Below are 25,442 nucleotides of genomic sequence, written 5' to 3' on the forward strand. Positions count from 1 at the left end.
GAAGAGAACAGATGTTTATTTCTATTTTTAAATGAAATCCATTCACAAAGTTTGACACTGGGTCAGGAAAAGGACAAACCCCAGAAACTAAGAGGTAGTTTACAGTTCACTTTTATCTTTTATTTGGCCCTTTTCTCTAAAAATGTAGAATTTATTTGATCACATCTTTTATATGCTATTAAATGTTAGTTATAAAAAAGTGTTACCAGTTTATATAGTTTAAATAAGAAATCCACTGCACACCCCCTCACTCAGATGTTTATGACAATCACACATGATATCTAGTGTACATTGTAGAGAAAAACAATTCATTTTACAACCAACGTCTCCACTTGTGAATTCATTTCAGGTTATTTTAAAAAGCATCTGACAGTCATGAACACTTTCTGCTTTCTTCATTATCTATTACATAGTCAAGGCTTACCCTTGGATTGAATTCTGATGAAGGCTAAATTATAGAAAGATTTTTTATATCCATTACATCACTCATGTATTCTGATGAGCTTTGGTTTAAGGCTTTTTACACATGCAAATCTATTTTCTAGGCATTCTCTTCAATATGAATTTTATAATGATTAGTAAGAGATGACCTGTGGTTGAAAAGTTTCCCACATGTATTACATTCATAAGGTTTCTCTCCAGTATGAATTCTCTGATGGGCAATACGTGATGAGCTTTGTCTAAAGGTTTTCCCACATGTATTACATTTAAAAGGTTTTTCTCCTGTATGAATCCTCCGATGCTGAATAAGAGCTGAACTCTGGCCGAATGATATTCCACATTCTTCACATCGATATGGTTTCTCTCCTGTATGAATTCTCTGATGATTACTAAGGGATGAGTTACACCTGAATGTCTTCCCACACTCATTACATTTATAGGGTCTTTCTCCAGTATGCATTCTCTGGTGTTGAATGAGGGCTGAACTTTGTCTGAAGGCTTTACCACATACCTTGCATTTACATGGTTTCTCTCCTGTGTGAATTCTCTCATGAATTATAAGTGTTGAGTGGGAACTTAAGGCTTTACCACATTCACTGCAATTATAAAACTTCTCACCAGTATGAATTATTCGGTGTCTATTAAGTCGTGAAATAGAAGTGAAGCCTTTTCCACATTCATTGCATCTGTAGGGCTTTTCTCCAGTGTGAATTCTTTCATGTTGGATAAGAGATGCACTCTGACTGAAGGCTCTCCCACATTCACTACATTTAAAAGGTTTCTCTCCTGTGTGAATTCTCTGATGATAACGAAGGGATGAACTAGACTTAAAGGTATTGCCACATTCATTGCATAAATAGGTCTTCTTTCGGAGATGTAGTCTCTGACATCCAGGAAGGGATGCCTTCCTACCTGGATTATATTTATTGGGATTTTCTCCAGCATGGATTTTTTGATGTATAAAAAGTCCTGACCTTCGGCTGAAGGATTTACCACATTCTTTACATCTATAGGACTTCTCCACAGTATGTGTTCTTAAATGTTTATAAAGGGATGTACTTAGAGTGAAGGCTTTCCCACATTCTTTACATACATAGGGTTTCTCTCCAGTATGAGTTATCTGATGCTGAATAAGTGCTGAACTTTGGTTAAAGGCTTTTGAACATTCTTTACATTTAAATAATTTCTCTCCACTATGGTTTTTCTCATGTTTACGGAGGGATGAAGTATTAATGAAGGTTTTCTCACATATACTACATTTATAGCGTTTCTCTACTGTGTTGATTTGCGGTTGATTAAGTAAATATGAATTCTGCTTGAAGCTGTTTCCTTGTATTTCACATTTGGGTGTTGTTTTTTCTCTTGGAATCATCTGTTGCCTAACAAGAGCTGACTTTGGGCTATAACTTCGGCTAAATTCAGTATTTTTATGTTTTCTTTCTACAGTAGAGATTTTGTGGGTGAGTGAAACTATCTGAACACTTTCTTTTTTCTCCTGCTTTTTCTCATATTTGTCTTCACATGGGCAGGGTTTTTCTGATTTGAAGTCCCAGGGTCCATGCCTTTTGGATCTTGTCATTATCAGCTCCTGAAAGGAATCTTGTGTTTGAGTTGACTTTGTGGTTCTGTGACTGCTCTTCCATCCTGGAGGGGGAAAAAATGAAGATGTTTTATGTAACATAGCATTTGGCTACTGATACTAAGTGTATAGAATGAATAAATACTGATGACATTTAAATAAGGGCTTGGTATCTGACCAAAAAACAGTAAGAGGAAAAATGAGATAAGCAGTATAGAAAAATAATCAATGGGAGCTGAAATACTAGGGTGAAGAAAAAAATAATAGAAACCTCTTTAGAGAAGATGAGTGTAAGGGTGACCAGAAGAATTGGCTAATGGAGAATGGAGAACAAGGATTAAAAGGGGAGCATGAACTGAGACAGGGAGTCCAGGATCAGAGTCCAAAGCCCATGACAGACTTCCAAATGATCTTTTTGACATTTCTCTTTCTGCAATCATTCTTAATCTGGAAGGTCTTCCCCAACTCCACCACCTTCCCTTCTGCTAAATTCCTTTGTATCAGTCAGTTCCAAAGTTAAATCTTTGGGTCCTTTCTTGACTCTGAGTTTCTATAGTCCATTCCCATTATAGAATTTTCCATGGTATTAAAAATGTGTTATACATCAACATCCTCTGGAAGAGTCATTTCAGAAGATTATCATCAAAAAACTTCAACAAAGATCCTGGCGCTGCTGCAGTTGTAGCTGCATTCATCCCACCAGTTCCTGGACTTGCCGTTGGAATGAAGAAGGAGATATCTAAGCTGGCCTGTGCATACAGTAAAACAACAAATTTGACTGGATCTATATTGTTGGAACTCAACCAAGAATTAGAAGTGCAAGTTGCAGTGCTCCAAAATCGTGCGACTATAGACTATCTACTGTTAAAAGAACATATGGGATGTGAACAGTTCCCAGAAATGTGTTGTTTTAATTTGTCTTATTTTTCTCAAACTATTCAAATTCAGTTAGACAATATCCATCATATTATTGATAAGTTTTCACAAATGCCTAGGGTACCTAACTGGTTTTCTTGGTTTCAGTGGATATGGCTGGTAATTGTAGGTCTGCTTTTGTTATGTATCTGTATTCCTATTCTGTTAATGTGTGTGCACAATTTAATTAGTAGTTTGTTAAAACCTATACATGCTTATATTACTCTATAAGAAGTTATGTCAAAGAAATAATCAATCTTCCCATGTTTTCTTTCATCTGCTACTTCTATAGCTTTTCTTCTTCCTTCCTAATTACAGCCCTTTATTAGAATTCATGCCTCATATCGAAAATTACCGAGTAACATAATTCTTCCAAGTGGTAAAGATACCTCAAGACAAATGCTGGGCATAGAAGCCACAGGGCATAAATCTGCAAAGAAATAAAAAGCTAACCTTTTCAAACAATATTGCTTCTCTCTCACTTACCAACTTTACATTTCCCTGTATGGCCCTGGAAGATGGCTGGTTAGCCAGAGACGGGTGAGATTCCTCAAGGGAGGAACAACCTAAGACAGGCACAGTCGCAGGGGGGCCATCAGGTGAGAAATTGGGGATCAACAGAGGTGAGGCTCAGAACCTTACCCCCCCATTTTGAGAGAAATCTTCTGCATCTGTGGATGTTTTGTTGCCCTTGTCTAGCTTGGATTAATACTTAGTCTATAGGCACAGACCTGATCATCTACATTTGCCCTCTTACAGCACTAAATTATGTTTTCTACCTTTATCTTGCATCTACCTACCACTTCAGCATTTTATTTAAAAATAATAATAATAGTAAGGGAGAAATGTGGGATTCACATATAAATCAAGTATAAAAATCAAATGAATAATCATATCTGACTTGATTGTTTAAAGTTCATGATGTGTGATCAAAACCAAAAGTTTCTGTGATATGACTGCCCTTGCACTGTTCACCATGTCAGAACTTGTTCACCATGTCAGAACTTGTTCGTTATGCTTCAGAAGATTGGAGACTGTTGAGAATTAGGCTTGGGGTTGATTAATGATTGTGCATTGAGTCCCCTATACAGAATTTTATTGTTGTTAACAACCATTTGATCTATAAATATGAGAGATGCCCTCTCAAAAAAAATGATTTGCAAACTATAAAAAAATGTGTTATACCTTTATATTATATATAATCATATTTATCTCTATCTCAATATATTTCACTTTTCTTTTCTACCATCAGTGTTCTTAACAAGCAAAAGAGCATGATATATTTGGAGACCAAATATATATGTATCATAAATCACACTGACTGGCTTAATGATGGCGGCATGAGAGGTGAGACAGAAACTTCCTCCCAAAACCACATATATAATGAAAATATAACAAATACAACTAATCCTGAAAAAGCAACAAAAGAATGCTGTGACAGACTGCCTACATCTGGGGAAAAGAGCAGACCTCATGGAAAAGGGTAAAGTACCAAAGTCGTGATCCAGCAGGACTCAAGCCCTTCCCCCACCCCAGTTCACAGGTGGGAGGAAGAGAAACAGAGTGGAGAGGGGATAGAGGCCTAGGACTGCTGAAGACCCAGCCTTGGAGATCTGCTCTGGGAGTATGAACTTACATTATACTTGTGCTCTGGAGATTAGTGAGGTTGGAAAGCTAAGACAGGTGGAATACCCAGAGAGACTGAGATTCCAGTCACTTGTGGACAATAGGCACCACAACTGGCTGCTCTGGGACAAAAGAATGGTGGGCACTCTGAGAGACTTCCTAACAGTGAGAGGACTGCTAAAGGGGCAAGGATTGCACAGAGCTTGCTGCTCAAGAGAAATCACACATGGACAAAATTGTCTCGGTACACTCAGCCTAGCAGGTTGTGAAATTTCAGGAGCTTGAGGTGCTCCATCCCCCTGGCTGACAACGTAGCTCCAAGGCCCTCCACTATGATAAGCAGCCTGCTGCTCCATCCTCCCGGCTGGCATTGGCTCACAAACCTATTGCCCCCACCATTGTGCCAGGCCAGCCAGAGGGCAGCCCCACCTATGGCAACTAAAAGGGTGTAGCATAGAGACTCCTCTCCGCATGCTTGGCCCACTGGCCCTGGCAGTGGAGGCACGCACTGCAGCTGGGAAGCGGGAAAGAGCTCTTCTTTCCCAGAAGGCACCAGCACTGCTTGCCTGCAGCCCCCACCACCACTCCAGGGGCTGAGCAGCTCCAGAGAGTAGAGCTTCTGGGCTTTAGAGGGAGCCACCTACAAATACGAAATGTCAAAGGAACTTGTTCAAATCAAAATCCCACAAACACCAGAAAGAAGGCTGAGAGAAACTGAACTCACCAATCTTCCTGAAAGAGTTTTCAAAATAAAAATTATAAACATGCTCATGGAGCTACAGAAAAATATTCAAGACCTCAGGGAGGAATTCAAGAAAAAGAAAGAAACCTTGAAAAGTACAGTATCTGAAATGAAACACACAATGGAGGGATTTAAAAGCAGATTAGATGAAGTAGAGGAGACAGTAAATGAAATAGAAATTAGAGAGCAGGAATACAAGGAAGCTGAGGCATAGAGAGAAAAAAGGATCTCTAGGAATGAAAGACTATTGAGAGAACCATGTGACCAATTCAAACGGAACAATATTCACATTATAGAGGTACCAGAAGAAGAGAATGAAAAAGGGATAGAACATGTCTTTGAGGAGGTAATTGCTGAAAACTTCCCCAATCTGGGGAAGGAGATAGTCTCTCAGGCCATGGAGGTACATAGATCTCCCAACACAAGGGACCCAAGGAAGACAACACCAACACATATAATAATTAAAATGGCAAAGATCAAGGATAAGGACAGAGTATTAAAAGAAGCCAGAGAGAAAATAAAAGATCATATAAAAAGGAAATCCCATCAAGCTATCACCAAACTTCTCAGCAGAAACCTTACAGGCCAGAAGGGAGTGGCATGATATATTTAATACAATGAAGTAGAAGGGCCTCAAACCTCCTTATTTGTGGAGTATAACAACGAAGAAAAACTGAATGAATGGAACAGCAGACTCATAGATTCCAAGCAGGGACTAGCAATTACCAAAGGGGATGGGTGAGAGTGGGTGGGTGGGGAGGGAGAAGGGGATTGGGGGCTGTTATGATTGGCACACATGGTATGTGTGTGGGGCTTACAAGGAAGACAGTGTAGCACAGAAAAGACAAGTAGTGACTCTGTGGCATCTAACTACACTGATTGACAGCGACTGTAATGGGATGTGGAGGATACTTGATAATATGGGTGAATGTAGTAACCACAGTGCTTTTCATGTGAAACCTTCATAAGAGTGTATATCAATGAAAACTTAATAAAAAAATTAAATTAAAAAATTGCAATATTGCAGGTATAAACCTCTACGGGACACTGCTGTGATATAAAGGCATTTGAAATAATTATGTGACTATAAGCACCAACTTGAAATGCAATTAGGGTTACTTGTTTCATTTTGCTTTCAATATTTATGGAATACTTTTTCATTTTTATTTAATCTTGTTTAAAAATTTTATAAAACTTATGTAGTTTCAAAGTCAATATAATACCTTAAGAAAATTCTAGATTGTATCCCTGTTACCTCCATCCTCTTCCTTCACCTTATAGGTAGTCATTTTTATACATCTGCTTTTATCTTTTTTTTTTTTGGTTTCTATCTTTTAAAAAAAATACACAAATACATACTTTTTTCCTTTTGGCATCTCCTTTCATCTTTTCCCCACTTATTAATATATTTAGAAATCACTCCATAGTGGAATTTACAGAGGTCTTTCTCATTTCTTCTTATAGTTGCAAAGAATTCCACTGTGTACCTTCATTTATTCAACTAGATTCCTCTGATGCACATTTGGGCTAACTCTAACTGTAATACATTCAGATGTTACATGGGTTTATGATAAAGGTATAGCCTTACATCAATATCCATAATTGTTAATTAGCAATCACACCATCTATAAAATCCTAGCCTAAATTGAACCTGCTGGGATAACACTTTCCAAAGCCACATACAACCAACCACTCTTCCTCCAGTCAAGAAGAAAGCCAGCTTGGGGTCTTGGAACTACGCTCCATGGTGAGGAAGCCTACTATGCACTGACAAGGAAAGAGGCTCAATTTAATCAAGTTAATGGGCAGAATGGTGTGTGCTGCATACTGTTACTGGGTGGAAAGCATACATAGAAGTATTCACATGTGTACAGAACAGCTCTTCCAGCTGCTGCCTCTTATTCACACCTGAGCTTGTCCATACCTGTTCATGTCCTCCCACTTGCTCACATTTATGGGCTCCCCTCTGGCTTCTGCCCTTCCCACTACCCTCACATGACCTCCATGTGGCGAAGACAAGGCGCTCTCTTCAGTTCTCGGCTAACTTACCTCTCTGCAGCATCTGACAGTGACCCCTTGAGACGCTCTCTTCCTAAGTACAGTGGCCCCAAACTTTCCTCCACATTCTTCTCATTTTCCACCAGCCACCATCACCTTTGTGCATTCATTTCCCTCGACCTGACCTTTAATCTTTGGGAGTTCCTTAGGGTGCAGTCCTAGGCCCCCAATCCTTTTACTCTGCACTCTTTCCATATAGGCCAGTTTCACTGACAAACATAGACTCTAAGAAAGATTTCTCTACTCCCCATACCCAATTATACAACGGACCACCCAAAACTTAAGTGTCTCAAAGGCAACTCAAATTCCACATAAGTAAACTGAACCCATGATTATTCCCTCCACCCTGTATACCCCTTTGGTTCTGTAAGTAGCACCAGTTCTGAGTCAAACTTTAAGAAGCATCCTCAATGCCTCTTCCTCAGCACCCCCGGGTAATCAAGAAAAAAAGATTTGTTTTTTCTACACTCTATATCTCAAATTCAGCTACTTCTCCCCACCTCTACTGATACCATCTTAAGAGCCTTGACTTCAATGACACCAGACTCTCCTTATTTTCCTTCTGTGGTACCTACACTTGTCTTTCCTAGGGATCCATTTCTCACTACTTGGTTATGAAATGACAGATTTCCTCAAGATTGATTCCTAGGCTCTTTCTTGCTCCTACCGTTCTCTGAACCCACTCCATCAGCTAAACCCAACTACCACTCATTACCCTGTATTGGCCTGGGTCTCCCAAGTTACCATTTCAGGCACAGTTTATATTATGAGGGGTGGTACTCCAAATCCAACAGGCCACTTGACATCTCAACTTAAATACTGTGTCAAAGACAACTCAATCTAATCCTCCACAACTAAATTTACACCATCCCCCAAATCTGGTTTCCTTCTAATGTCACTCTCAGTGAATGATGTCACTGTCCATCCCAGGACAAACCACAATCTAAGAAAGCAGCCTTGACAACCCTATCATTTTTATCTTCTCTGTCTAATCCATCTCCAAGTCCTGCTGCTTTTCTCTCTCAAATATCTCTGAAACTGGTTCACTTCTTTCTGTCTCTGTCAGCATTAACCTAACCAAGTTGCTCATACCTTCATTAACTGGAAGCCTGTCCGTCCAGCCACTGTTCCAGGCACTAGAGAAATGGAAACTAATGAAACTTACAAACCAGCATAAGAATGTTTACAATCCAGAGCAGAGACAGAAGATAACTGAACATGTGCTTTTAGGAAGCCGTAAGGACTCGGAGGAAAATAAAGCATGGCTAGTGGATAAAGGAGGTGGAGGAGGGAGGGAAATATTTTAGGTGAGCTGTGCCTATTCAAGAAAGTACTATATAAGCAGAAATGTGTGCAACTCGAGGAAGTGAGTCATGTGGGCTTGTGGGCATCAGAGAGCAGAATGGTCCAAGGGAGGAAAACGCAAGTACAGAGGCCTGCTGTTGAAGAGTAAGGCAGCCAGGGTGATTAGAGTCCTTAAATGAAGGGCAGTGAGGAAGGAGGTGAAGTGAAGAGTAGCTGCAGCCAGGCTATGTGGCTTCTGAAGGTCATGCTAGGGACTCTCAATTGTGGTCTGTGTGATGAAAGGCACTGGAGATTTTGAGCATGAGAGTGAGGTGACCTAATATACCTTTCAAATAGATCATGCTGGTGGCTACAAGAATAGATGTTGGTGGCAGGAGGGGAGGTACAGGCCCATGCAGGAGTCTTTGAGGAGGGCAGGGAACAAGAACAAGGCTAACTCCCAACAGGTACATGAAAATATGCTCCACATCACTAATTATCAGGGAAATGCAAATAAAAACCACAATGAGATATCACCTCACACCAGTTAGGATGGCCAGTATCGAAAGGACTAAGAACAGCAAATGCTGGTGAGGATGTGGAGAAAGGGGAACGAACCCTCCTACACTGCTGGTGGGAATGTAAGCTAGTTAAACCATTGTGGAAAGCAAAATGGAGGTTCCTCAAAAAACTAAAAATAGAAATACCATTTGACCTGGGAATTCCACTCCTAGGAATTTACCCAAAAATATGATTTCTCAGATTCAGAAAGACACATGCACCCCTATGTTTACTACAGCACTATTTACAATAGCCAAGATATGGAAGCAACCTAAGTGTCCATCAGTAGATGAATGGATAAAGAAGTTGTGGTACATATAAACAATGGAATACTATTTAGCCATAATAAAGAAACAAATCCTACATTTGCAACAACATGGATGGAGCTGGAGGATATTATGCTCAGTGAAATAAGCCAGGTGGAGTAAGACAAGTACCAAATGATTTCTCTCATTTGTGAAGTGTAACAACAAAGCAAAACTGAAGGAACAAAACACCAACAGACTCACAGACCCCAAGAAGGGACTAGCGGTTACCAAAGGAGAGGGGTGGGTGAGGGTGGGTGGGGAGGGAAGAAGGGGATTGAGGGGTATTACAATTGGCACACATGGTGTGGGGGGGCGATTATGGGGAAGACAGTGTAGCACAGAGAAGGAAAATAGTGACTGTGGCATCTTACTATACTGTTGGCAGTGACTGCAATGGGGTATGGAGGGGAAACGATAACATGGGAGAATGTAGTAACCACATTGTTTTTTCATGTGAAACCTTCATAAGAGTTATATTAATAACACCTTAATACAAATTTTTAAAAATTAAAAAAGGTTAAGAGGGGTTTTAACTTTTACTTGTGCTTTTTCAAATTGTTGACAATAAATATGCATTGAATTTGGAAAAAAAAAAAGAATAAGCTAACTCAAACACAGTAAACATGGCTACAGAGCACTGGGCCCCACTTTTACCTCGCAAGAGACTCACCATTTGAAACCACTGAGTGCCTGTTCACTAGGCTGCTAACCACAACAGTGCCCTTGTGCAAATTGGAACAAGACACCCCACAATCTGTACTACAGAGGTAGCTCAGTACACCTTGGGGAGTGGAAGGCACCCCCAAGCGACCCCTCCACTGGCACTGTGCACAGGTTCAGTACACCCCAGATGGCTTCTTGTTTTACAATAACAAAGGAAGAGAAAAAGACAAGGGAAGAACATTTTTCACTGGAGGTCACTGTTGACCTACATCATGCTGACATTCTTAAATTTTAGACTTCAGGAGTATCTCCACCTTTGGGTGTAAACCAAACTCATGAGATATACAGATTGTTTAAATCACATTATTCTTATAACTCTTCGAGAAAAGCACAACTTCAGTGGTTTATACTTTGGGCTCATTTTGTAAGAGTCTCAGATGAGGTGCATGCACACCTTTGGGCCATGGTCCTTATATCTCAATTTAAAATAAACATGCTTAGGGAAGACAGTTTTTCTTTTTCCTCTTCATGAGTAGTTTTGAAGTGAAAATAATTTTTTAAAAGTACATATGGAGGCAACTAGAGGTTCTAGAAGTCCTACCCTGGGAGTATAAGCTGTTCTGTCACTGGGTATTCAAAGGGTGGGTTTTTTTGGTTCTGGTCTAGTGTTAATAATCTGAGCCATTTCCAAGAACACCCAGGTCCTTCACAGGAAAGGCAAGCTGTCTGGAGCCAGTGTAGTCCAGGCAGATGGGAGACTCAGCAGAGGTACAGGATGGACAGGGCCCACTAGCCCTCCCAGGATGTCTCATCTGAAAGTCAGACGACATCTATCTTTGAGGAAAGAGAGGAGGTTCATTCCACACAGGGAAACACACCTACTGGTCAGCTTTGAGGACCTTACTTCCTTCAGACATCCAGTCATGGTTTTCCCTGAGAAAGGGGCTAAATGGAACCTCCAACCCCATCCCAGGTGGCTGCATTGTCTCTCTGAATAGCTGTGGACTCCAGTCATACTTTCTGTTCCACCAAGTCCAACACTCACTCGCTCTGCTCGGGCTGGGAGACTCACTCATTGATCAGAGGCTCCTGAGGTGAAGGGAGAGGGTTCTTTCTTCTCTTGCTCTGATCCTGCAGCCCATACCTAAAAGCAGCACTGATGGCCCTCCCACCTCTCAATCGGCCCCCTGCACCCAGCATCCTGTTTGCTCTGTTGTGGCCTCCACCAGTTTCCACAAGATTAGTGAATTTCTCCCAAGTGAGAGTTGAAAAGATAGAAAGCCAAGTGTGGTTCTCACATCAAAACATCACAATGTACAGTGTGGAGAAAGCTCCCCCTGGCCACGGCTTGGAGGTGGGAGACAGCCTGTCCTGTGGCTCTGCTGCCCAGCCCACAACCTGATGACAGTCTTGACAAGTGCACCACTTCCATACCCATAGGCTTCATGCTGGTCACCTGTTGGTCTTTGCAGAATGTAAACGTGACTGTGGGAAGGATGCTTCCAACTCGGTGGGGGCTGTGCCTGGCTCTCTGGCCAGAACAGATCCTATGCCAGCTCCCCTGGCTAGGCAGGAGGTGGTCTCTGCTCCTCGGCCAGCTCCTGCCTGCATGCGCAGCTTCCCTTCCCCACACTGGCACACATGCACCTTCCCGGGCCAGGAATGCTTCCTGCATCCTCTGACCCGCCATCTGCAAGGCAGCCCCTCCCTGTGCCCTGCTGGTTCCGAGTCTCACAGTGCTTTGGATCTTCCCTGCAGGGTCCTGGCCAGACCCAGTAGGCCCACCCATGTGCGCTCAGTTCGTAAACACTTGCCTCCTCGCTGGACAGCCGCTTCTGCTGTGGCAGGGCCTGCAGCTTCTATCAGTGCGGCGTGGCCAGTGCCCAGGAAGGAGCTCACTCTCTGTTTATGATGGGACAGGAGGCAGTGAGTGAGGATTTGGGTCCCCCACCCCAACAGCTCAGCCCCCAGGCATCTAGGCGGCATCTTCTGCCATCTCTCTTCCGGCGACTCCTCCTCAGGCTCAGCCATTCTTCTTTCTGAATCCACCACTCATGTGTTGAGGTCTCCTGTATTTTGTCCTCTGCTGTTCCCTTACCTGCTCAGCTCAAGGCTTCAGATGCCATCTTTGTACCCATGGCTCCCCGAACTCCCTTTGAGTTCCAACCCCAAGTACAACTTTATAAAATATATTAACTGTGTATATTTAGACCCCTTATACAACTGGCCACTGGCGCTCTCTACCCAAGTATTTTACTCATGTCCCAGATGAAACCCACCCCACTGACTCTCCTCTAACCCTAACAAAGGGGCCTCCTCTTCCCCCCTGAGCCCCACTGCATGTGCCTTTGGCCAGGCCCAGAAATGCCTTGCCTATATGATCTCCAAATGCCTGTGATTATCTCCAGAAGGTTCCAGATAGTTTTCCCTCACTTTAAAATCTATCCTCTACAATGTTTCCAAAGTGAGCACTTATTAAACTCAAATATGTAAGGCCTTCATGAATATGCTGTGAAAACTTAAGATTACATGTAAATAAAGTTCCCTTTTATCCAGCCCATTCGCAATTGCATTCTAAAGTTACTACTACGACCAGCTAAGGTGTGTTCCCCTAATGTCTCTTATCATGATAAGAGATATATGTAATATGCATGTTGTACATACAAAAAGCCAAGTAGGGAGGGCAGGTGGGGAGGGAGGGAGAAGGGGATTGTGGGGCATCATGATTGGTGCACATGGTGTGTGTGGGGTCACAGGGAAGACAGTGTAGCTCAGAGAAGAAAAATAGGGACTCTGTGGCATCTTACTACATTGATGGACAGTGACTGCAATGGGGCATGAGGGGGACTCGATAATAAGGGTGAATGTAATAACCATATTGTTTTCTTGTGAAACCTTCATAAGAGCATACATCAATGATGCCTTAATAAAAAAAAATTATTTTCTTTGTGTGTGTTCCTGAGTCCTGGCTAAGGACATCACTTCTTACTTAAAAAAACAAAACAAAAAACCCAAGTAATTTTCTTTAAACATAAATGGTGACATTGCACGATGCTCTATAACTTGCTCTAGTCCCTAATGTGCCTTGTCCCCATCAGTGGACTTTCTTTCTGACTATGGTGCTGTGTGCCAGTGTAGGGACCTCCCACAGCTCCTTCAGCTCTGCCTTTATGGAAGGACATTTAAATTGTTTTAGATTCAGACCTATTTCTCTAAAATGTCAAGGACCATATAATTCTTCTGCTAAATCCTCTAGTTATTTCCCAGAATGCAGCAGGCAGCTTGCATTTCCCAGAATCGTGTTACAGCATTTTATACCATGGCCCCCACCTGCTGCCTAATCTCGTTTCCTCCTTCTCCTTCTTTTCCCATATACACACCCTGCACCTCAGTCAGAATGAGTTATTTGCAATTCCTTAAATACACTGTTTGCTGAATGAATACATGGAAATGCAGTACTCCTCTGAAAACAGGAAAGAGAAGAAAAGAGATCCTGAGTCATCTGTGAAGTGACTACAGAGAATAAGAGGAAGCTCATGTCTGGGTCTCCGCATCCCCTTCTCTACCACCTGAGGACTGAGAACCCTGGGGACACTGTGCTGACCAGCACCTCCAAGCGCACGTCCCTCATCAACCAGACTTGCTGCAGCAACCCTGGCACCTCAGTCCCACCCACTCACCTGACACAGAGCTTCCAGGACTTTCTCTCTCTACTTTCCAGGGATCTTCTCCTTGTTGCAACAGGGAGATCACTTTTGGTTTGGAAAACAGGAGTCCTGCTCATTGCCGAAAAAAGAAAAGAGAAGAAGAAAAAGGCTTGGTTTTGTTTCAACATAGAGGTATATCCCAGATCTGAGTGAAAAACTTGAGGGACAGTAGAAAGAACTTCGGTGGGGTGCTGAAGTTGTCTCCTACCACATGAGTGGGTGTGTTAGGGAAAAGTGAAGGGACTTGTAGCACATGACTGTAATAATCAGTTGTATGTTAGGAAAATATGATAAACATGCAGCCATTATGTTCTGCAAGAATATGTCAGGTGTAGACTGAACCAATATTTGTAAACAGATATCTATGGAAAGGAGCTTGTTTACAATGAGAAAACACTATCTGACTCTCCTTCAAAGACAGTAGCCGTCAGCAAACTATGGGTCACAGGTCAAATCTAGGCCACTGTTTACATAATGGCCCCTGAGCAAAGAGTAGTTGGCAAAAAAAAAAAAAAAGTGGAATGTCATGGGGACATGTGGCCACCAAAGCCTACCTGACCCTTTACAGCAAAAGTTTAACCCATGGGAAAGCCAAATGCGAAAGGCCAGGGGCAGATCCAGAAGATGAACAAAGCCCTCTGTAAAGGAGGTGAGGCAAACCACAGAGCAGCCGTGGCAGGGAAATGACAGCTAGAGCTTAAACTCCTGGTGTGCAACTTTACGGCGCCCCCATGCTTCAGCAGTCCCATGTCTACAAGGGGACCAAAGTTTTTAAATTTACAGAGATCCGATTTACACAATCCTTAGGCAAAACTCAGCCAAAGTTTCTGATGACCCATGGCTTTTATCCAGGGAGGCAAGTGCTTAGGCAATTTCTGAATTCTGTACCTACAGGGAAAATTTCCTTACCCAGTGAGACTAAGTTACTATAGTTCTCCAGCATCACATCCTGGTACAAGTTTCTCTGAGAAGGACCCAGCTCTCTCCACTCAGCCCGCGTAAAGACCACAGCCACATCCTCGAACATCACTGAAACCTGTAATGACAAGCCAGCCCAGCTCACCCAGGACCACCCCTCACACAGGGCAAAGTCGGTGGGGTGGGGAGACAGAGGCATTCCCATGAAGTACTTCTGATACTATTCTGGGTCGGAAGGTTCCAGCTCATTTGTTTAATGAACAATGGACCAGTGACAAATACACAGTGAGCAGCATGAGGTATGAACCCTACGTTAACCACTGTAAGAGAAGTGTGAAGGTGGGAAGGCCATTAGAGGGAGTGTTGATTAGAATAATCTTTCTAATGGTGATTTGATAAAACATATTAAAAGCTTTAAAATATGAATATTCTTTAACTCATTGGTTACTATATTCACATTATAATAAACAGTACACAAAAGTGTACACACAGGACATTTATCATTTTTTTAAACAATCACGTAATTTTAAAAAAGCAAACAACCTAAATAATCACTGATGGAGGCTAGATTTAAAAACTTAAGGCACTATCTGTGTGTTCAACAAAGCCTGAGGTTGGTAATAATGGAATTTAAAATAAGCATTGTTTTTAGAGCTTTATGTTAATCTTTAGTGTAAACACTATATCTTCACAACAACCCCAGGAAGATACTATTATTGTCCCCATTTTACACAAGAAGAAACAAGGAGAAATTTATCCAAGTTACACAGCTGGTGTAAAGGAAAAGCCCACTCCTCCTGTGTCTCCTCCACTCTTAACATTCTATAACAGTACTTCTGACACCAGATGTGGGAGTTTTCCACACACCAAGCTATTCTGTGACACCACCTGGGTGTTCTACAATTTAAATTCATTTTGACGCCACCTACTTGGAGATCACGTCAGATCCCACAGGTTAAGGGCTCAGACCCACAAGGCGACTCCCTCACCACTTGAGCCACCCAATGCAAGCCCAGGTTGTCACCTGTGTTTCTGATGAAATAGCTCCCCACTCAGTTTCTATTCATTTGCTGAAGTGGCCCAAGGAACTCAAGAAATCATCTACTTACCAGGTTACCGGTTTCTTATAAGATATGCCTCAGGGCCGGCCATGTACAAGAGATGCACAGGGCAAGGCACAGGGAAGGAGGGTGGGGCCCCCTCGCTCTCTCTGGCTGTGCCACTCTCCCCACCTCCAAGTATCCGCCAGCCTCAACTCTCTCCCAACTCCAACCTTTCTGGTTTCTTTGGAGGTTTCATTACATAGGCACGATAGATTAAATCGCTGGCCATTAAACAGGCATGATGATTCAACCTCCCGGCCCTGGAGGGGAACTGAAAGTTTCAACCCTCTAACCAGGGTTGGTTCCCCTACCAGTGAGCTCACATCCTTAGGGGCTTTCCAAAAGTCACCTCATTAAGACAAACTCTGGTGTGCTTGAAAGTACTTGTTACAAATAACAAAACACACCCATTTCACCTTTATTGATCTTTGATATATCTGGAATAAAAGCTAAATATTAGTAATCAGTTAGCTTCCAAAACCTTTGTCATTTTCTATGTGCTAGGAATAGGGATGAAGACCAAATACGTATTTCATATTATAAATCCCAATGTCGTAGATGGCGGCAAGAGAGGTGAGACAGAGAACTCCTTGCAAAACCACATACATTACAAAAATATAGTTAATACAACTAATCCTAAAAGAGCAACAGGAAAGAAGGCTGCACCAGAGTGCATACACCTGGAGAACAGAGCAGACCTGATGGAACAGGGTAACGTACCAAAGCCTTGACCCCGCAGGACCCAAGCCATTCCCCTCCCCCAGCTCAAAGGCAGGAAGAAGAGAAATGGAGCGGAGAGGGAGTGGAAGCTCAGGACTGCTGAACACCCAGCCCTGGAGATTTGCTACAGGAGCACAAACCTACATTGCATGGTGCTCTGGAGATTGGTGGGGTTGGAAAGCTAACAAAGGCGGAATACTTGGAGAGACTGAGATACCAGCCATTTGTGGAGGACAGGGATCCACATCCAGCTACTCTGGGACAAAGGAAAGGCAGGCAGTCTGAGAGGCTTCCTAGCAGTGCAAGGGCTGCTGAAGGGGTGGGGTTTGCATGGAGCTTGCTGCACTGGAGAAGGGATAGGTGGACAAGGTTTTCTGGGTGTGCTCTGCCCAGCAGGTTGGAACTCTCAGGAGCTTCAGGTGCTCCATCCCCCAGGCTGGCTACTCAGCTCCAAGGCCCCCACTGTGATAAGCAGCCTGCTGCTCCTTCCTCCTAGCATGCTGGCAGCAGTTCTCAAACTAGCAGTCCCTGCCCTGGCATCGGGCCAGCCAGAGGGAGGCCCCGACTATGGCAGCTACAGATGCAAAGCACAGAGACTTACACCTGTGTGCTGGCCCACTGGTTCTGACAGTGGAGACAGGCACTGCAGCTGGGAAGCAGGAAACAGCTCTTTCCTCCCCCCAGGCACCAGTGCCGCTCCCCTGACCCTGACTTCACTCCACGGGCTGAGCAGCTCCAGAGACTAGAGCTTCTGGGCACTAGAGGGCGCCACACACAAATAAGAAACATCAAAGGAACCTGGTTCAGACCAGAATCTCACAAACACCACAAAAAGGGCCAAGTGAAACAGAACTCACCAATCTTCCTGAAAGAGTTCAAAATAAAAATCATAAACATGCTCATGGAGGTACAGAAAAATATTCAAGAACTCAGGGACGAATTTAGGATGGAGATTCAATCATTAAGAAATTTCATATTTGAAATGAAACATACAATGGAGGTATTTAAAAGCAGCTTAGATGAAGTAGAAAAGACAGTAAATGGAATAGAAATTAGAGAACAAGAATACAAAGAAACTGAGGTACAGAGAGAAAAAAGAATGTCTAAGAATGAAAGAATATTGAGAGAACTGTGTGACCAATCCAAACAGAACAATATTTGCATTATAGTGGTATAAGAAGAAGAAGAAAGAGAAAAAGGGACAGAAAGTGCCTTGAGGAGGTAATTGGTGAAAACTTCCCCAATCTGGGGAAGGACATAGTCTCTCAAGCCATGGAGGTGCACAGATCTCCCAACACAAGGGACCCAAGGAAGACAACATCAAGACATATAATAATTAAAATGGCAAATATCAAGGATAAGGACAGACTTTTGAAGGAGCTACAGAGAGAAAAAAGATCACATACAATGGAGAACTCATCAGGCTATCATCAGACTTCCCAACAGAAACTTTTCAGGCCAGAAGGGAGTGGTGTGATATATTTAAACCAATGAAGCAGAAGGGCCTCAAACCAAGAATACTCTACCCATCAAGACTATCATTTAAATTTGAAGCAGGAATTAAACAATATCCAGATAAGCAAAAGCTGAGAGAATTTACCTCCCACAAACCACCTCTACAGTGAATTTTGGAGGGACTGCTATAGATACAAGTATTCCTAAGGCTAAATAGCTATCACTGGGGGAAATAAAACCACAGCAAAGTAGAACAATTAATTACTAAGCAGATGCCAAATCAAATCAACTACCCCCAAAGTTAATCAAGGGTTAGACAAAGAGTACAGAATATGATACCTAATATATAAAGAATAGAGGAGAAAAAGGAGAAAAAAAGAACCTTTAGGTTGTGCTTGTAATAGCATAGTAAGTGAGTTAAATTAGACTGTTAGAAAGTAAAGGAATTACCCTTGAACCTTTGGTAACAATGAATCTAAAGCCTGCAATGGCAATAAGTACATACCTATTGATAATCACCCTAAATGTAAGTGGTCTGAATGTACCAATCAAAAGACACAGAGTCACTGAATGGATAAAAAAACAAGACCCATCTATATGCTGCCTACAAGAGACTCACTTCAAACCCAAAGACATACACAGACTGAAAGTAAAGGGATGGAAAAACATATTTCATGCAGCTAATAGGGAGAAGAAAGCAGGAGTTGCAGCACTTGTATCAGACACAATAGACTTCAAAACAAAGAGAGTAACAAGAGACAAAAAAGGACATTACATAATGATAAAGGGGTCAGTCCAACAAGAGGATATAACCATATAAATATCTATGCACCCAACACAGGAACACCGACATATGTGAAACAAATACTAACAGAATTAAAGGGAGAAATAGAATGGAATGCATTCATTTGAGGAGACTTTAACACACCACTCACTCCAAAGGACAGATCAACCAGATAGAAAATAAGTAAGGAGACAGAGCCACTGAACAACGTATTAGAACAGATGGACCTAACAGACATCTACAGAACACTCCATCCAAACGTAATGATACACATTCTTCTCAAGTGCACATGGAACATTTTCCAGAATAGACCACATACTAGGCCACAAAAAGAGCCTCAGTAAATTCAAAAAGATTGAAATTGTACCAACCAGTTTCTCAGATCATGAGGGTATGAAACTAGAAATAAATAACACAAGAAAATTAAGAAGCTCACAAACACATGGAAGCTGAATAACATGCTCCTAAATAATCAATGGATCAATGACCAAATAAAAACAGAGATCAAGCAATAAATGGAGACAAATGACAACAGTAATTCAACACCACTAAATCTGTGGGACGCAGCAAAGGCTGTGCTGAGAGGGAAGCATATTGCAATACAGGCCTACCTCAGGAGAAAGAAGAACAATCCCGAATAAACGGTCTAAACTCACAATTAACAAAACTAGAAAAAGAAGAACAAAGGAGGTCCAAAGTCAGTAGAAGGAGGGACGTAATAAAGATTAGAGAAGAAATAAATATAATTGAGAAGAATAAAACAATAGAAATAATCAATGAAAGCAGGAGTTGGTTCTTCGAGAAAATAAACAAAATAGATAAACCCCTAGCCAGACTTATGAAGAAAAAGAGTCAACACACACAAACAGAATCAGAAATGAGAAAGGAAAAATCACTACAGACACCACAGAAATACAAAGAATTATGAGAGAATACCATGAAAAATTATATGCTAACAAACTGGATAACCTAGAAGAAATGGACAACTTTCTAGAAAAATACAACCTTCCAAGACTGACCCAGAAAGAAACAGAAAATCTGAATAGACATATTACCAGCAAGGAAGTTGAACTGGTAATAAAAAACTCCATAAGAACAAAACTCCTGGACCAGATAGTTTCACTGCTGAATTCTAACAAACATTTAGTGAAGACCTAATACCCATTCTTCTTAAAGTTTTCCAAAAAGTACAAGAGGAGGGAATACTCCCAAACTCATTCTATGAGACCAGCATCACTCTAGTACCAAAACCAGGCAATGACACCACAAAAATAGAAAATTACAGACCAATATTTCTGATGAACATAGAAGCAAAAATACTCAACTAAATATTAGCAAACTCAACTAAATATTAGCAAAAATTCAAAAATACATCAAAAAGATCATCCATCATGATTCAGTAGGATTTATTCCAGGAATTCAAGGATGGTACAACATTTGATAATACATCAACATCATCCACCACATCAACAAAAAGAAGGACAAAAACCACATGATTATCTCCATAGATGCTGAAAAAGCATTTGACAAAATTCAATGTCCATTCATGATAAAAACTCTCAACAAAATGGGCATAGAGGGCAAGTACCTCAACATAATAAAGGCCATATATGACAAGCCCACAGCCAACATTACACTTAACAGCAAGAAGCTGAAAGCTTTTTCTTTAAGATCAGGAGCAAGACAAGGATGCCAATTCTTCCCACTTTTATTCAACATAGTTCTGGCGGTCCTAGCCATGGCAATCAGACAACACAAAGAAATAAAAGGCATCCAGATTGGCAAAGAAGAAGTTAAACTGTCCCTGTTTGCAGATGACATGATATTGTACATAAAAAAATCCCAAAGAATCCACTCCAAAACTACTAGATCTAATATCTGAATTCACCAAAGTTGCAGGATACAAAATTGATACACAGAAATCTGTTGCATTCCTATACACTAACGATGAACTAGCAGAAAGAGAAATCAGGAAAACAATTCCATTCACAATTGCATCAAAAAGAATAAAATACCTAGGAATAAACTTAACCAAGGAGGTGAAAGACCTATACTCTGAGAACTACAAGACACTCATGAGAGAAATTAAAGAAGATACCAATAAATGGAAACGCATCCCATACTCATGAATAGGAAGAATTAATATTGTCAAAATGGCCATTCTGCCTAAAGCAATCTATAGATTCAGTGCAATCCCTATCAAAATACCAACGGCATGCTTCAACGAACTCAAGCAAATAGTTCTAAAATTCATATGGAACCACAAAAGACCCCAAATAGCCAAAGCAATCCTGAGAAGGAAGAATTCAGCAGGGGTGATTACACTCCCCGACTTCAAGCTCTACTACAAAGCCATAGTAATCAAGACAATTTGGTACTGGCACAAGAACATACCCATAGACCAATGGAACAGACTAGAGAGCCCAGATATAAACCCAAGCATATATGGTCAATTAATATACAAAAAGGAGCCATGGATATACAATGAGGAAATGACAGCCTCTTCAACAATTGGTGTTGGCAAAGCTGGACAGCTACAAGCAAGAGAATGAAACTGGATTATTGTCTAACCCCATACACAAAAGTAAACTCAAAATGGATTAAAGACCTGAATGTAAGTCATGAAACCACAAAACTCTTAGAAGAAAACATAGGCAAAAATATCTTGAATATAAGAATGAACTAGTGATTACCAAAGGAAAGAGGTGTGGGAGGGCAGGTGGTGAGGGAGGGAGAAGGGGAGTGAGGGGTATTATGTTTAGTACACATGGTGTGGGGGATCAGGGGAGAACAGTGTAGCACAGAGAAGGCACATAGTGGATCTGTGGCATCTTACTACACTGATGGACAGTGACTGCACTGGGGTATGGGTGAGGACTTGATAATATGAGTAAATGTAGTAACCACATTGTTTTTTCATATGAAACCTTCATAAGAGTGTATATCAATCATAACTTAATAAAAAAAATCTCTTGAACATAAACATGAGCAACTTTTTCCTGAATGTATCTCCTCAGGCAAGGGAAACAAAAAATGAACAAATGGGACTACATAAAGTTAAAAAACTTCTGTACAGCAAAGGACACCATCAGCAGAACAAAAAGGCATCCTACAGTATGGGAGAATACATCTATAAATGACATATCCAACAAGGGGTTAACATCCAAAATATATAAAGAACTCACATGCCTCAACACCCAAAAAGCAAATAACCCTATTAAAAAATGGGCAGAGAATATGAATAGACAATTCTCCAAAGAAGAAATTCGGGATGGCAAACAGGCACATGAAAAAATGCTCCACATCACTAATTATCAGGGAAATAAATGCAAATTCAAACCACAATGAAATATCACCTCACATCAGTTAGGATGGCCAACATAGAAAAGACTAGGAACAACAAATGCTGGTGAGGATGCAGAGAAAGGGAGCAGGCAAGGTTAGGGAGAAGGCGGCACGGGACTTGCTCCCACAGGGATGGAGAAGGTTCTGGGCAAGAGAGCACCTGGCTGTGCTGGAGTGGAATGGGAAAGCCTCAGCAAAAGGCAGCTGAAACAGGTAATGCCAGGTCCTGGCCATAGCCTCAGAAATCAAATGTCACCATGTTTCGAGGGCCCAAAGATAACATCATGGTGCACAAGGGCTCCTCTGACATGTGGGCTGGGTCTGCCCTGTGTTCTGCAAGATGCAGCAGAGGAATGGCTGGACGATAACAAGCACTAACTTAGAGGATAGACATGCTTGAGTTTGAACTCAGGTTACTTGACTTCTTTGAGCCTCAGTTTCCTTGTATGTAAAATGGGGATGATAACTGCTGGGCTGCCATATGGCTGAGAACATAGGTAAAGCCCTCAGGCCATTCCGCAACAACATTCACTGTTACTCTCAGGTGGAGAGGAGTGAAGAAAGGACAAGTATTCTCTGGGTCCTAGAAACACTGCATAGCAGTTTCTACCCACATTAATAGTATCATTACTAGGGTAATATGGTTCAGCTACCACAACAAGCACATATTGAACAACTATGTGCCCGGCCCTGATCTAAACACTTCCATGCACTAACTCACGTGATCCTCTCACCTACCCTGTGAAGTAGGCATGGTTGTTATTCCCATTTTACAAGTAAGGAAACGGAAGAATAGAGCGGTGTACTTATTTGCCCAGTGAATGGCATGAATGGCAAGAGAGAAGTTTAAACCCGGTCTTCTGTCTGGAGAGTCCCACTTCCTGACCACTGTATATACTGCTTCTCCAGTAACAATATCCCTGCTCTCAGAGTTGAGACCTCTTCAGCTGTGTCCCTTCCCACATGGCTATCCTTTGTTCCCACACTAGCTCACCAGGATGGGGTCCCTCCCCCATTCCCATACTAAACAGGTGAAAAGGGCAGGTCAAGAACAGTCTTCAAGTGGTAGAAGCAAAGCATATGATCCACAATGTTAAGAAGCTTTCAAGACAGCTGGAGAAGCCTGGGGAAGGTAGAGTGAGGATTCTTGGGGGTGGAAAGAAAAAGGAAAGCATTCTTGCTGAGGGCAGGGAGGGAGACATGGGTGAGCAAAGGAGGCAGGGCCAGAAAGGAACTCTGACAAGTGTGCATGTTTGTTCTGTCTCCAGACAGATATGACATGTGGCACCTTATCTATCAAATTAGTAATCACACAGTGAATTGAGATTAATAAATAAAAGAGTACCTATTAGGAATGAAAAGACAAACACTAAACATGGATTGGCAGGGGGCAGCAAATATTCCCTACAGAACCCACCATCCACCAGGGGGACCAGCTCCTCAAAGGCAAAAGGACTGAGGCTCCAAATCCTGGAGGGATTGTATTGGGTAGAGAACTTGGGTTAGGGACAGATGTATTTCTTTTTGTACTCTAACTCCTGAGATGGCAATGAACTCACCTGAGACTTGGCTTTCCTCTGTTCAGTAGCCATGTCCTCTTTGTGGTCACTTCCCTCTGAAGATGGGCAGCGTCTCCAGAAGGCAGATCTGATAGGAAAAAGGGACCCAGGAGGAAGAAGCCCCTTCTGCTTTCCACCCCTCAGAACCACCACCTCTGAAATTCTTAACACCACAGGAGAGTGACACCAGGTGTCACTCCTGGGCCAGTGCCTTCCCTGGCCTGCTCAGCAGGGGGAGTCTCCGGAACTGCCCAGACGTCACTCTAGAGGGGAGTCAGAAAGAACTAGCAGCAGACAGGACCAGAGAGAAAGTTTGGGCCATCCTGGTCCTAGCCCCAAATCTTCTCCTGGCCCAGAGGAAAAGGGCCTAAAACTCTACCAGCAGCAGCGTCGCACTGCGCCTCACTGTGTGCTGGGCACGGCCTGGGGACCAATCAATCCCACAGCACAGATGGCATTGTCAGTAACCCCCGTTTCCAGGTCAGGAAACTGAAGGCAGAGTGGGAGCAACTTAGCTCAGTTCACGCAGCCGGTGACGGTGCACCAGGATGTCTCCCAGGACGCACTCCAGAGCAGCAGCTCCAATCTCACTGCGCGCCATGTGACAACTTTTCTCCACCTCAAGCTTTCTCCACCCCATTACTCCCACCCTGTCAAGGAGTCAATTTCTGTATTTTTAGAGAAAACTGATTGGGAACAGGAAAACATCAGCTTTCCTATGGCGGGGAGAGATGCGGTCTTGAGAAAGGGGCACGGAAACCAAGGATATGAGCTTGGGTCCCGACCCTGCCACTGGGGAACGCCGACAACTCATTCTCGCTCACTATACTTCGTTATGACCCCACCCGGGAGGGCAGTGAGATGGAAATGGGAGGAAATGCAACTCCTCACGTTCGCTGATAGCCGGTAGCAAATTAAGCCGCCGGCTGGGGCCGGGCAGGTGACGCACTGGGCACGGGTCGGGAGGAAGCAGGATGGTGGCTGGGGCCTGAGGCCCCCGGGGGCGAAAGCCCGACCTGCTTTCCTGGAGCGTCTGCCGGACGGCTGGTGGCAGGCGGACAGCGCGGGGGTGCACGGCCTTTGGCCTGCCGCGCCCACAAAGGCCCACAAAGGCCCGGCGCCGCATCCTCCCGAGGCCCCGGGACTCCCTCCCACATCCCGCCCGCCCTCCGCTGCTCACCTCGCCCAGGCCTCCCGGGTTCCCGGGGCCAGTGCCTTCCCCGGCCGTGCTCACAGGGGGTGCCTCCGGAACTGCCCCGGGCCGACAGCAGCCTGAGGTCGGGGCTCCTCCCTGGCGGACCTCGGGTCCCAAGGCCGCTTACTCCGGGTGCAAAAGCCCCGCGCCCCCGCAAGTCCGGGAGGGGCGGGGCAGGGGGCGCGCTAGGGGGTTGCCGCTAAGGCCTCCGGGGGATGTAGTCCAAGCGAGAACCCAAGCATCCTGGGAAGTGTAGTTCTCTGGCCTGCTGCGAGGCGGGCTAAGGCGAGCTTGTTACGTGCCCAGTTGCCATTTCCGGGTGTGGGGTACCATCCTCGGGCGGCAAGGTCTCGGCTCCCGTTTCCTATGGAGGTTAACGGCGGTTCGCCGGGTGCGGTGTCTTGTGGCTCTGCGTTTGCAAATATGATAGGTTTGTTCCCGGCGGTTGTCTGTATACCTATTTCCCCTTAAGTCATTCC

General features: G+C 43.1%; 1 protein-coding gene across 4 annotated transcripts; it reads right to left on the minus strand.

Moving 5' to 3' along the window:
* On the minus strand, window positions 1-25,148 carry ZNF354A (zinc finger protein 354A). Of its 4 annotated transcripts, XM_037017293.2 has the most exons (5): window positions 24,949-25,148; window positions 23,769-23,856; window positions 14,794-14,920; window positions 13,858-13,953; window positions 1-2,085 (listed from the first exon to the last, which is right to left on the minus strand). In XM_037017293.2, exons 2-5 carry the CDS (start codon window positions 23,799-23,801, stop codon window positions 542-544), a joined length of 1,800 nt encoding a protein of 599 aa, XP_036873188.2. In that variant the 5' UTR covers window positions 23,802-23,856; window positions 24,949-25,148; the 3' UTR covers window positions 1-541. The 4 variants fall into 4 exon arrangements, with proteins under 4 accessions (XP_036873188.2, XP_036873193.2, XP_036873192.2 ...); XM_037017298.2 differs by lacking the exon at window positions 14,794-14,920; XM_037017297.2 differs by lacking the exons at window positions 13,858-13,953; window positions 14,794-14,920.
* Window positions 25,149-25,442: the final 294 nt, after the last annotated feature.

The sequence above is a fragment of the Manis javanica genome, chromosome 14, assembly GCF_040802235.1.
Source record: "Manis javanica isolate MJ-LG chromosome 14, MJ_LKY, whole genome shotgun sequence".
NCBI lineage: Eukaryota > Metazoa > Chordata > Mammalia > Pholidota > Manidae > Manis > Manis javanica.